General features: G+C 43.0%; 1 protein-coding gene across 4 annotated transcripts in view; it reads left to right on the plus strand.

Moving 5' to 3' along the window:
* PSD3 (pleckstrin and Sec7 domain containing 3) overlaps positions 1-13,339 on the plus strand; it is a 119,140-nt gene that overhangs the window by 94,132 nt on the left and 11,669 nt on the right. For all 4 annotated transcript variants that reach the window (XM_021534826.4, XM_021534824.4, XM_021534828.3 and 1 more), the window contains 3 exons: positions 4,610-4,767; positions 5,607-5,751; positions 8,857-9,000. In XM_021534826.4, coding sequence (XP_021390501.3) covers positions 4,610-4,767; positions 5,607-5,751; positions 8,857-9,000 — 447 coding nt within the window. The remainder of the gene's footprint in view (positions 1-4,609; positions 4,768-5,606; positions 5,752-8,856; positions 9,001-13,339) is intronic.

Below are 13,339 nucleotides of genomic sequence, written 5' to 3' on the forward strand. Positions count from 1 at the left end.
CTTCAGTTTCTGAAACAAGTAATCTTTAATGTTCACCTGAAAAAACTGTATGATTCTCTGAGAAAGAAGAAGACTCCTTTTTTGTAATAAAAGAATTAATTTCTGATTTGGTATTCAAGGGAAAGAACTACTCTCTATTTTAGCACCTTAATTAAATATTTTTATGAGTATTGCTGGCATATTAGTTTAAAATGCTTTCTGTTTAATAAAATGTAGAGATGCTGACATAGGATGCAAATTTTGTAGAGAATGCTGCCCTTCCCCCTGTTACCCTCCATGCTTTCAGAAGCAGGGAGTAATTTCACATATGACTGCATCTTTGCAGAACAAAATGCATTGTTGGAATTCGTGTTCTTATTTGTTTGTTAACTGTGTATTTTGCACTTGTCAGAGCACTTAAATTCAGTGGTTACAGGGCAGTATTCTGCAGAGCTGCATTTTCCCATTTGCATGGGATTCATCCCTTGCATTGAATTCATTTACAGAATGTAAATGTAGCACACTGCCAAAGCCAGGCTTTTGCTTTTGTGCTGTGAGAAGACTGTGATGGGAGGTAACTCATTGCAAGAGTGACAGGGCAGCTGTGAGCCTCCCCAGGGTGCCTCTGGCCCCTGCTCAGCCACATACTGCAGCTGTGAAAACACCTGTGATTTCAGCTTCAGAGGGTCCACCAGGGCTTTCCTTCAGCACTCAAACTTTACTCTGCTAGGGATGTTGTATCATAGAAGGTGAAGGTGCCAGCATTAAAAAATACACAGCTAGGCCAAGTTGTTATAATAAAGGTTGGTGAGAGGCTGTTTCCTTCTGTAGGGATTGAATTATCCTAATTTTAGGAAGTAGTGAAACATTTTAGAACAATTCAATTTCTTTGCAGAAGTGCATAGTTCTGAAAATAGTCCTGGCAATAGTCCTGGTCAAAGGGTTGCCTTGTCTCAGTTCTCCTTCTCTCCTGGTTATTAAGAAGGTGAAGCTGACATAGTGCAGTAGGGCGGGGTGCATTCACAAGCACGTCCTTTTTCTCTCAGTCCCTCTATACCTGTGGAGATATCTGTGATGGTGTTTTCATTGCACTATTCGAGCAGGATCAAGAGAAATCTCACTGTACAGGTGCTGTGTACACACAAACACACGTACAGACCTCTGCAGTATTGCTTTCTGTGTTCATTTGTAACTTAGCTGTTCCCTCAATACACTATTGTAATATAAAGTGTTCATAGCAGCTGTGAATCCCCCAGTGGGCAGTGTGACCCCAATTCTGATGTCTCTCTGTTTGCATTGCTATTCTCCTTGTTTTGCTGTCAAAGGCCATGTATGAGAGTGATTTGTAAATGGTGGTCACTCGAGATTTACTGAGGATTTTTCTGGACAGCCTTGTCTCTCTGCCCACCTTTTTTTTCCCCATTGGACTTACTCCAGTTCCTCTGGTGTGTATTGTTTTGTTCTTAAATAAGTGATTTAGGAGAGATGGTTTCTGAATTAGTGAGCACAGAGGGCACTGGAGGAGCTCAGTGGAAATGTCCACAATTAGCCAACTAAACATGCCTGTGCAGTATTATATAAAATAAGAAGTTTGACATGGTAGGGACATTGGCTGTGTCTCTGGGCATCCTCAGGCCAAGGTTAATTTCCTGCCCTCTGTTCATAGCAAGAGGAAATTGCAAAGTAGCAGCTTGACAGAATGTCTGTTCACTAGACTGACATGGGATGTGATGTGCATACACAAGAGAAGCTTATAAGGAGGGGACATAAGGCTGACCTCGCTTCCCTTCTAGAAATTGCTTCTGGGCAAACAGTGCACGACACAAACCTCCATGTTTTGTTTGGACTCTTCTGTGAGGTTTGCAACATCTTTGTTCTTTGATGTGGCACCTCAAAATCTTGCAGGCTTCGGATATTTTTATATAAATTTTGTCAAATTTCCTGTGTTCAAAATAAAAAAAAAAAAAGATAGAAAAAGGCCAGACTGATGTAAAGTGTTTGGTAGTGAGACTTTCTGAAAGAGAATCTTGTAGCTGTCACATGCAGCTGCATGGAGATACCCATGTATGGTACAGTGATTGATAAGAAAAGACAAATGTCATTCTCTGGTTTACCAAAAATGTATTTAGAAATACGCTGACTCTGGGTCATCGAGATGTGGTAAAGTAATTCTCCAGGAGTTTGAGAAGGATGAATTCAGCATGCCCTTGCATTGTATGCAGCACTCACATCAGCCTTCATCTGACAGACAGATCATAGTTTCTTTCTGGCTCCATATATTTCTTGCCACTGTCTAGGTCTAACTTTAGAGATCTGCCTTCCATTTCGGCTCAACCTGAAGGCTCACATCAGCATATACTGTCCTTGACAGCTTAAGCAAAAATGGATGTTCCTACTCCCCTAGCATTCCCTACCAGTCAAAAAGAGTTGAAGGCCTTGGAGAAGGAATTTTGGCAGCACATTCATGTCTTTGCATGCTTTCTCTGAGGCTGGCAAGCTATGTGGAGACATTTCCGGTATGCTGATCAGAGCCTTTGGAGAAGCTGGCAGAGCCCCAGCTGTCAAGGTAGATTGCAGCCAACTGATCTGGTGGGATTAGCAAGGATTACCATGAATGCTTTCTGTTGGAAAGGAGGGTTTATCAGCCAGAACTGCTTCTGGGGCTGCCCAAATGTGGACTTCTTCTGAAACAGGTTTAGTCACCAGAGTAAGTTGCAGACATTGGATGCAACTCACAGAGGAAGCTAGGAGACAACAAGGTCAGTGGTAGCTGACACTGTCTCTAGGCAGTAATACAAGGTAAGATAGAGTATCATGTCTGAGGCCTGTCTAATTTCATTTCCTGGCTCTGAGGTTTTCCCAGTCTTCCTGGACAATAGAGCCAGTCATTTCCCCCAAAACTACCACCAAATAAATCAGCTTTTGACCCCTTACAGGAAGGGGCTTGATCTGAGGCCTTACCTCCTCCATCTTCAAAACAGAGTATACCAGACTTCTTGAAAAAGGTTTAATGAAATGCCCTAAGTGGGCATAGACAAAATCCTTCAAGACAGACAGATGCCTCCAAATATCACTGAGTCTCAAATTATGAGAGAGGAAGGACATTTATCTTTGCTCACTGCCAGTCCTTATAAACCCCTTATATCACCCCTTAGATCTTCAGGTTCGAGGCTGCCCTTTGGTCACCTGTGCAGTAATGCTCTGCCTTTCTGCTGGGCCTGCCATACCCATGGTGGGTTGTGCCCTTGCCTAGCTCCAGATAGAGGTGGTGGTGTGGCAGGACTGCTGGGTAGCTTCCTCTTTGTCTGAGCAGCAGTGTGGGAAGTTGTGGGCCTGCACTAGCAGGACCTCCATCAGAAAGGATGCAACATAACAAATACCAGACAGGCAAAGGAGCAAGATGTTTTCTCCCACCTTCCAAGAGATGGTCACCACATCTGGTGACTCCCTATCCACTGAAAGTCAACCTGGAGAGCCCCAGACCAGCCTGGCTGAAAGCTCAGATACCTTTGTCAGTGGCATGGATTCCTCTGGCTGCAATCCTGTTTGGTGTGCTGCCAGAAAAGTTCTGTAAATTACTTCATGCACTTTATCCAGCTCTTCTCTCAGGTGGGTGCCTCCCTGGATGTTGAAGCTAGTACTAATCCCTGCACACACTCTGTGTCCTGCACTGTGTTTGCTGATAAACCTCATCTCATAAATTGTGTTCAAGTGCAGAATCAATAGTTACAATGCCTGCAGGGAGTTATTTCACTGCTTTGCAGATGTCACACTTGGTGCATATTGCAGGTGAGACTGATTTCTGTGATACACTAAGGGAGAGAAATGGAGTCAATTACAGGCTGCTTTGGCCTGCCCTTCAGAAAAAAAGTGATGCAGCCTTGCTGGAAAATCACTTTTCTTTCAAAAAGCTCCTGGTTTTCCCAAGCCATTTATAGTCACGTGGGCTTTGGATGGAATTTGTGGCTACATCATGCCCTTGTCCGGCTTCCATCACTGAGAAGATCAAAGACTGCTTCCAGGCTGATGCTTGCAAACAAGAGTCCCTGTTTTTGTCATCTGGTGTTAGGAGTGGTATGGTTACTGTGTCAGTAACCCAGATACAGCTGTGCTTTCCATTTTTAGACCCTCATCAGAGAGATGTAAGGGAGTTTGCTGTAATTTTCTTTGTGGACATGGTAAGGGGGCTTCCGTGATGTGTGAGGCTTGCCTAGGAGGACCTACAAAGGTAATTGGTTGAGAAAAATTAAAATCAGGCAGTAGAGGCTGAGAACACAAGTAGCTGAGCAGTGGAGTTGGGGAGCTGATTATGAAGGATTCCTGAAATTAAGACAAATAATCCACAGCTGTTGTCACAGTCAAATACTTCCTGTTTACATCTCTTCCTGTCACGCAGGTAGTAGAACTACTTCTCTCCCTTGGAAAGACATCAAAACAGAAAAAGAAAGAAAGAGAGAAAAAGTAGAACATGTTAAGGATAGTGGAAACCACAAGTCAAGTTGCACTTAGTTCATATACTCTATTACTATTTCTGAACTCTGGAATAAGGTTTATTCCCTAGGCTAAGGAAAAAGGAATAGTTCATGCAGAAATTAAAAGCCCTAAATTTTCCCCCTGCTATCTCCTGCAGGATGAATATAAGCCAGAAAAGGCTTTGTCTGAGGAAGATCTGAAGAATGCGGTTAGTGTGCACCATGCGCTGGCATCCAAGGCAACAGACTATGAGAAGAAACCCAATGTCCTCAAGCTTAAAACAGCAGATTGGAGAGTCCTGCTTTTCCAAGCCCAGTAAGTGCTTTCCTTGTGCTACTTATTGAGGAGAGAAAGCAGTGCTGAAAAATGAATAAATTCCTGCCTGGACAGGTTAAAGCAGAGGCTTAAGAGGTTCAATCTGTTTATTTGATCAGAAATATGATTAAGTAATGATGTGATTACAGTGCACAAGTAGTGCATGAGAAAGAAACATCACGTTTTAAGAGGCTTTTTAATCTAGCTGAGAGAGGCATAACAAAATGCAGCAGCTAGAAGCTGAAGCTCCAGGAAATTCAATTTGGAAGCAAGGCACAAACTTATAACTGTCAGGATGATTAATCATTGAAGCAAATGACCAAAGGTAGCCTTGGATTGTCTGTCTCCTGATGTCATCAAGTCCTAGCCAGATGTCTTTCTAGAAGGAATGCTGTGGTCAGAAACAAAGTTACTACTTAATACAAGAATGATTTGATAAAGTTTTTCATGCTGTGATATCCAGACATAACAGATGACCTGCCTTTTGCTTCTGAGCCCTTTTCTACTGAGATCCATATTAAACCTCCTAGAGATCTCTGGTGTCCAGCACAGCTGAGACCTTAGGACATATGTCTGAATAAGGGCATTAGTTGACTCTGTCAGCTGTGTTACTAGGATTGGATTAGGGAAAGATGTGTGCTGGGGTATGGACCAAACCACAAGCCAGCCTGTGACTGAGCTACTTAGCACTAACTGCTTCCAAACATAGGCAGGAAGATGGAGCAGACTCTTAAGAATTGTCTAGTTTTGGTTATTCTGACTTTTAAAATACTATAGAAGGGATGGAAATAGGTAGATAAGGCTGAGTCAGCAGTGCTTAATATGTGTTGCTTCCTCAGGAGCCAAGAAGAAATGCAGACCTGGATCAACAAGATAAACTGTGTGGCTGCTGTCTTCTCTGCACCACCATTTCCAGCAGCCATTGGCTCTCAGAAGAAGTTCAGTCGCCCACTCCTGCCAGCCACCACAACAAAGCTATCTCAGGTGAGACATTTTTATATAGAGGGTAGGTGATGATGATTTCTCTTTCTGGCTGGACACTGGATGGTGGTCCTTGTCACTGTTTTGTAACTGTTGCCACTAGCAGTCCTAGGAGGAGAAGGCTTGCATAGTAAATCTCTGGTCATTTCCTCGTGCAAGATTTGAAAGAGGAGCAAATACAACTGATCTATGTTTCTGAAGAAAATAGATAAAGAATTAGATAAAGAATTTTATTCTTGTGCTTATTGCCCCTCAGAGGACATTTCAGATACAGATTTATGAGGCTTTTTTGGATTTGAGTGCTTATGAAAGCCACTCATTTCAGATTAAGTGGACATATTCCTGGTCTTTGGCATATTGAATTGATAAAAGGTGAAAACTTTTGATGCATCAGACAAGAATCAATTATATTTCTCCAACTAGATTTTCCAGACTTCATTTATCAGCTCAGGAATTTCCTGTATAATATATATTTATAAACTGTGTCTTGCATTAATCTCTTCATTCTCCCTTGTGATCACACAAGCTTTTAGTATCCCATGGCAAGGAGTTTCACAGCTCTATTGCTTCTTGCACAAACACACGTATTTTCTGCTTGTCTCAGACTGACTGTGTCAGATGCTTGTGCCCATAGCTTTTTGTATTTTGGGAGATGCAATGCTTGCCTGGAATTCCTCCTGCATTGGCAGGAACATGATACTGATTGTGTTGATCAGATTGACAGAGGTTGTACTTCATGACATCTTCCTGTAGCTTTTAAAATTATTTGCCCATGTTGTATTGCTTCTTAAATGCATTTGTTGGGTTGTTTTTTTTTTGTTTTTTTTTTACTGTCTTCATAGCTTAGCAACTATCCTTAGAAACCACTGTCTCAAAATCTGTGTTTCTCTAAGGGTGTGGGGTTTTTAGGTTGCTTGTGCTTTTTCTCTCTCCATGACAGTAGCCTTTCTTCTTACAGCGTGGTTACTGACTTAGCACGTTTTGTTCTGGGCTAAAGTTTAAGGCATGTTATGTAAAAAAAATGATACTAACTTGTTTCATCCTTTTGGTTTTAGTTTTTGCTCATGCATACCTTTTTAAAAATACAGTATGAGGCTTCCATAATTTACCTCCAGTCACCAAGGGAAACTTTTTTACTTGTTGTTCTGTATGATTGTTCCATTTAGCATGTTGTTTTCTAGTCTCACTGTTTCCATTTAATCTGGAAAGGGAAATGATAGATCACAACCCTGTGGTTTGTATCTTGAAGAAGGAGAGACATGAAAAGTGGAATAAGATAAGCTGTTTTCGGCAAGCAGAAGAATGTTAAGTGTTCAAAATAGATAAATTCAAAGGGAAGTAGAAACATGTCTGCTTTCATCTGTCACTGTGGAAAACCTGCCAGCAGGCTGTTTCTCATTAAAAAAAATACAAATTGTCAGATGCCTGTGGTTGATGTTTAGGATTTTATGGGATGAATCATGATGGACACTACTTCTTCAAAGCAGTCTGTTCCTGCCCAGCCAGAAGTTGAGTTGCAGTGAGGACCTAGCATGGGTAAGGAAGAGAGGCTGGACATCATGACAGGTTGTGCAAGATCATTGTACCAGATTTTCTTTCAAAAGCAGAGCAGTGTATGATCTTGGTTAGTCCAGCCAAAGAGGGATATGACAAAGCCATATATAAAGGAGCAACCAGTCTAGAAAAGACCTACTAGGGTGTTGCGTTTTTTCTTTTTTTCTGAATATGCGCAGCACACACAAAAGCTCCAAAGCTGGTGCCCTGGAAATGACAAGTGCTGTATTAATAGCTGCTCAAAGACCTCCTGTCATCAGGCTGTAGAACTCACTACCACAGGATGTCCCTGGGACCAGGGAATCAGCAGAACATAAAGAGTGAGGGCACTGATGAGCAAGCATGCACATTTAGGGTAGTAACTAACAGCAACAAGAATTTTTGGCAAATTCTTTCTTTAGAACCCTACCATGTTTAGGCAGAGGCAAATTATCCCACATGTTTCTCTCTTCAGTACTCCTGCAAAAGAATTGAAACACAAGATTAGTTGGGTCTCAGAAGTTTCCCCCCTTGCTGCTGTTTTCCGCAGCTCCAGCTCAGTGAGCCAAGATGCTCAGTCCCCAGCGTGACTCAGTGCATTGCAGGCATTTCTGAGCTAAGCTTGAAGCTGTGGGCTTCATCTGAGCTGTGGGCTGTGCTCAGAACCCCACCACTGAAGGACAGCACTGGCAGCTGTTCCATCCTCTGAGGTGAGGTGCTTACACCTGGGTACTACCTCTTGGCTAATTCACCAATATCTGCATGATCATGTGTCTATTTTGGACTTACCTAATTCAAACATGATTTCAGATCCAAGCCTAGAAATGGACAGAAGGCCATCCTGCAGGAGATGGAAACCTGAGATGAGGGAAGGTTAGCTGACAGATGGACTGGAGGAAGTGAGTGGGCCTGGGATTATCATAAAGGAAATTGCCTAGAAAGTGGGAGTAGCAGCTCCTCACTTTCTCTGACTGCACAGTGGGATAAAAGCTGGTAGCAGCTTAGCAAAATGAGATACTTTTTGGGGTCTGGACAGCCCTTCCTCTTCTGAATGCATTGTATTATTCTAAACAAATACAAACCACACACCAGAGAGCTTTTGGCAGTGCAGAAATAGAAGGAGGGGCCCTGGCTCTATGACTTTCTATCCTGAAAGGAATTCCTTTTACATTGTAATGACCTGAGGCAGGGCCTTCACCTGTCTCATTCTGCCCTTAGTTTGTCTGCATACACAACAGTCTTAATTAATATACAAAAGAAGTGTTAAAGCAAAAGTGTCATGTTGTCAGTATTGCTCGGCAGCAAGCTGCTTCTGTTGCTCACAGCAAGGCAATGGATGACAAGTTTGCTCTCCTTCCCAGTGGCATCTGCTAGCTGCTGAGTTTTTCTGCAAGCTTGGCCACTTTGAGTGCCTTTGAGAGAGCGTGCCTTTGGTAGCAGTGCTCTGGGATGGCAGACCTTACCAATCTAAGAAAAAGAAACTATGAGGTATTATTGTACAGGAACCTTTCTAATTTTCTTTGCTGACTGGATATTTTAGATTCTGTCACTTAAGTGCCTAATGTGTTTCTGAAGGATGAACAGCTGAAGTCCCATGAAGCTAAGCTGAAGCAGATCTCCACTGAGCTTGCTGAACATCGCTCGTATCCTCCTGACAAGAAGCTCAAAGGCAAGGAAGTAGATGATTACAAACTGAAGGACCACTATCTGGAGTTTGAGGTATATGTGGGAAACCTTATTACTTTTACTTCTTAGGTGTGGATGGTCTTATATTTGCATTTTTCACTTTACTTCCCCAGGAAGTGTGTTCTTGCTAGGCAGAAAAGTCACAGCAATTGCAGATGCTGGGATATGGTTCTTCTTTCTGGTGAGAACTTCCTTGGTGAATTTAGCTCCCAGTCTGTAACATGGAGGATAGAAATAAGACTCCTGTCCTTCTTGATTAAGAGATTTAAAGATCTTCATGTACAAAGTGTCTCATGTTGTAAAACTGTGTTGCCTAGAGTATTGGAACCTCAGTCTCTAAAGAATGACTGTGTTCTGCAGGAATGCAGATAATGGTAATTGTCTTCCATTGGTAGGTTGTGAAGGAAGTGATGTGCTGGAGTTATTGTCATAGGCATGCCTCCCTCATCAGAGCTGTTTGTGTTGAAATGGATGTCAGGATGAGAAGGAATATGGTAGAATAAAGATCACAGGGTTGAGTGATACAACTTAGGCAGATGCATTAGGGGATTGTTTTAAGTATCTGACAGCAGCTTTTATCTATAATGGTGAATGCCATGTTTTAGGACTGTAGGAATGAATGGGCAACCCAGCAGATGACTGGTATTTGTTATGACTACACCTTTGAGCTTTTTCCCCCAGGACTGCAAGTCAATGTTGCCTTGGGTCTGAAAGGATCCTACTCTAAATAGGCACTGCCTGGCAAGGAAAATACATAGTCTGAGAAAGAGGAAGAGCAGATAAGACAGATGAGACCACCAGAGCTGATGCTGGAGGCAACACAGTACAAGCCTCCAGAGCTGAAGTAAGCCTTCTGCCCCATGCCCCAGTTTCTGTTAGAGGGACTCTTTTTACTCCTGGACTTAAATCATTGCATACTTTTGCTTTTGCAGAAAGTTAACCACTGTGTGACCACTGTGTTGAGTTTCACTTTGCTGTTGCAATGTCCATCAGCATGGCGTTATGAAGGAGGAATCATAATCTGACCAACATGATAGTCTTTTATGATGTGATATTCGGTGTGATGGAAGAGGGGAGAGCAGTGGTTGTTGCTTGTTCTTTACTTTGACAAGAATTCTGACATTGTTACCTCTAACGACCTTGTAGTCGTGGATTAAGTGGATTAGGAAGTTGACAGTGAGGTGAACAATAGAGATCAAAGGATTGTGATCAATGGCACAGTGTCAGTTAGTTTTGAACAGAGAACTCAGATGTAGAGTAAACCACACACTTTCTCTCTGGAGGGGATCTTGTAAAACTTGGAAGATCGAGCATTTTCTTAGCTTTGGGTTCTTGACATAAAGTTTATTTTCTATCACTTTGAGAAGTTTGATGAGTTAGGATGAAATGTAGGCTGGAGTGTTAAAAGTTTATAGAAAAATTGATGAGGTAGTAGATTGTTGTGGGTTTTTTTTGTTTGTTTCCTGTGAATTTATCAGGGATAACATCCTTTATCTTTTAAGGATATTTCTCAGGTACCTCAGTACAAATCAGAACCAGTATAGCCCAGGAAACAAAAGGTGTCCTCTTCACGAGTGAGAGTCTTGAACAGCATTTGAGCTGTGCAGTTCAGATTAGTGATCAGCTCTGCACGAGTGCTCATCTAAGCAGCCAAGTTGTGGAAACAGCTTCAGTTACATGGGAGAAATGGTAATTCAGGGTGCTGGTTTGCTCTGCTGTGTTACCTTCACAGTAAGCACAGATTTCACAGACCATGTTGAACTACCAAGACACCATTCCAAGGGTCATGAAAGCAGGCAATTCCCAAATGTTGGAAGTCAAACAGATGAGGCAGAAGGCTAACCGAGATCTTCTGGAGCTAAGGCAAAAAAGTAAGGTTTATGCTGAGTGGAAGCAAGGTTAAGTGGCAAGGGAAGAATACAGAGAGAGGTGCTTCTCACCATTGTAACAAGAAAATTCATGTAGCCAAATCTCAATTTCAGTTGCATCTGGCCAGAACTATGGGGGATAAAATGAGTGTTTTAAAAAGAGTGTCAATAAAAAGAGTGTTTTGAAATATAGTAATGGCAAAAGGCAGTGTAGAAATAGTATCAGCCTCTTACAGGATTAAGATAGTCATCTCACAAACAGGGACATGGACAAGGCAGAGGTATTTAATGCAGTTTTTGCCTCTGTCTGCAATATGGGTGGCAAACCAGGGGGATCTCAGTGCCCTGAGCAGAAGGACCATGACTATGAGAATGAGCAGCTTCCATCTAACCTTGAAGTTGTGTGGGATTAGCTGTTCCAGGTGGATCCCTGCAAATATATGGGGCCTAATGAGATTCATCCAAGAAACCTCAAACAGTTTTCTGATGTCATCATGAAACTACTCTTGATGATATTTGAAAAATCTGGATAGATCCCAATTGGCTGGAAACTATCTAATGTTTTCCCAATTTCCAAAAAGGGCAAAAAGGATGTCACTGGAAACTACAGGTCTGTCAGTCTCACTTCAGTGCCTGGTAAAATTGCAGAAAATTATTCTGGGGAGTACTGGAAAACACCTGGAGGACACTGGGACCATCATCACATTTTCCATGAGAGGAAAGTCAGGCTTGTCCAACCTGGTTTCCTTGTATGACAGGATAACCCACTTAGTTAATCAACAGAAGCCAGTTAATGCAATCTTTCTTTTATTTCATAAAGCTTTTGATATTGTCTCTCTCAGGACCCTTCTGGAGAAAATGTGCAGCCCACAGCTGGATAAACACACCATGTGGTGGGTGAGCAGCTGCTCATGGGTCAGTCAAAAAGGGCAACAGTGAATGGGGTGACATCAGACTGGTGTGACCTGTCACTAGTGGGGTTCCAGAGGGCTCCATCCTTAGCCCTGTGTTCTTGAACATCTTCATAAATTACTTGGACACAGGACTGGAAGGGATACTAAGCAAGTTCTCAGATGATACAGAACCAAGAGAAACTGTTGACTCCCTTGAAGGCAAGGAGGCCCTGCAGAGAGGCCTTCACAAATCAGAGGTCTGGGCAATCACCAACTGTGTGAAGTTCAACAAGGGAAAGTGCTGGATTCTGCATCTGGGATGTGGCAACCCTGGGTGTGTGGACCACCTGGGAATGAGGAAATGGAGAGCAGTGCCATGGAAAGGGATCTGGGAGTCCTGGTCGAGGGCAAGCTGAACATGAGCCAGCAGTGGCCTGGCAGCCAGGAGGGCCAGCTCTGTCCTGGGGTGCATCAGGCACAGCATCACCAGCTGGGCAAGAGAGGGGATTGTCCTGCTCTGCTCTGAGCTGGGGCAGCCTCACCTCGAGTGCTGGGGGCAGTTTTGGGCCCCTCAGTATAAGAAAGATATGAAACCACAAAGCCTCCAAAGGAGGGCAGTGAAGATTATGGAGGGCCTTAAGGGGAATCCCTATGAGGAGCAGCTGAGGTCCCTTGGTTTGTTCAGCCTGGTGGAGAGGGCCGGAGGGGGGACCTCATTGCAGTCAACAACTTTCTTGTGAGGGGAAGAGGAGGGAGAGGCACTGATCTGTCTGTGTGGGAATGGCCTGAAGTTGTGTCAGGGGAGATTTAGGCTGGACGTTGGAGAGAGGTTCTTCTTCACCCAGAGGGTGGTTGGACACAGGGTCCCCAGGGAAATAAATGATCACAGCACCAGCCTGACAAGAGTTCAAGAAGTATTTGGACAATGCTCTCAGGTACATGGTGTGATTCTTGTGGATGATCCTGTGCAGGGCTAGGAATTGGACTGGTTATCCTTGTGGTCCCCTTCCAACTCAATTTATTTTGTTATTCTGTGAGGCAGTAAAAATCCCAAACCAAACCTAAATGTTGAATTGTATTAAAATTGTGAATGGAAATTTTGTGAATGGAAAGCTTCCCTTTAGAACAATGCCCTGTCAGGGTTGATAGGAGTGGTGAAAGAGCTTGCTGCATGAGGTTAAATGAAAAAGGCAAGGGGCATGTGAGATAGGATTTTTTAACTGTCCCTTGCAGGCTGAGACAGCAGCCTAAACCTTGTGTCTGTGTACAAAAGGCCATGCTGATACATCTTGGGAAACACACCCAAAGGGCCTGTGGATCCCTAAGGTAGCATTGTACCAGGAAGGAAGATGCCATTTTCCTTTTCTGTACAATTTGTTTTTGTTTACACACTGGTGATGCCTACGTTCTTGTTCCTGACAAAAGACAATGAGATGGAGGGGAGGTGAACCAGGAGGTAACTGGTCCTTGTTCAGGTATACATCCAGTAGCATTTGTTTTTGATGGTGTCTTTGCATATACACACCATGGAAAGAACAGCTCTCATTGCCTTCTCTCTGAGAAAGTACTGCATCAGATTGCAAAAAATTGTTGCTTATTGCAGAAAATTTA

This window comes from Lonchura striata, chromosome Z (assembly GCF_050655825.1).
Source record: "Lonchura striata isolate lonStrDom1 chromosome Z, ASM5065582v1, whole genome shotgun sequence".
Taxonomy (NCBI): Eukaryota; Metazoa; Chordata; class Aves; order Passeriformes; family Estrildidae; genus Lonchura; species Lonchura striata.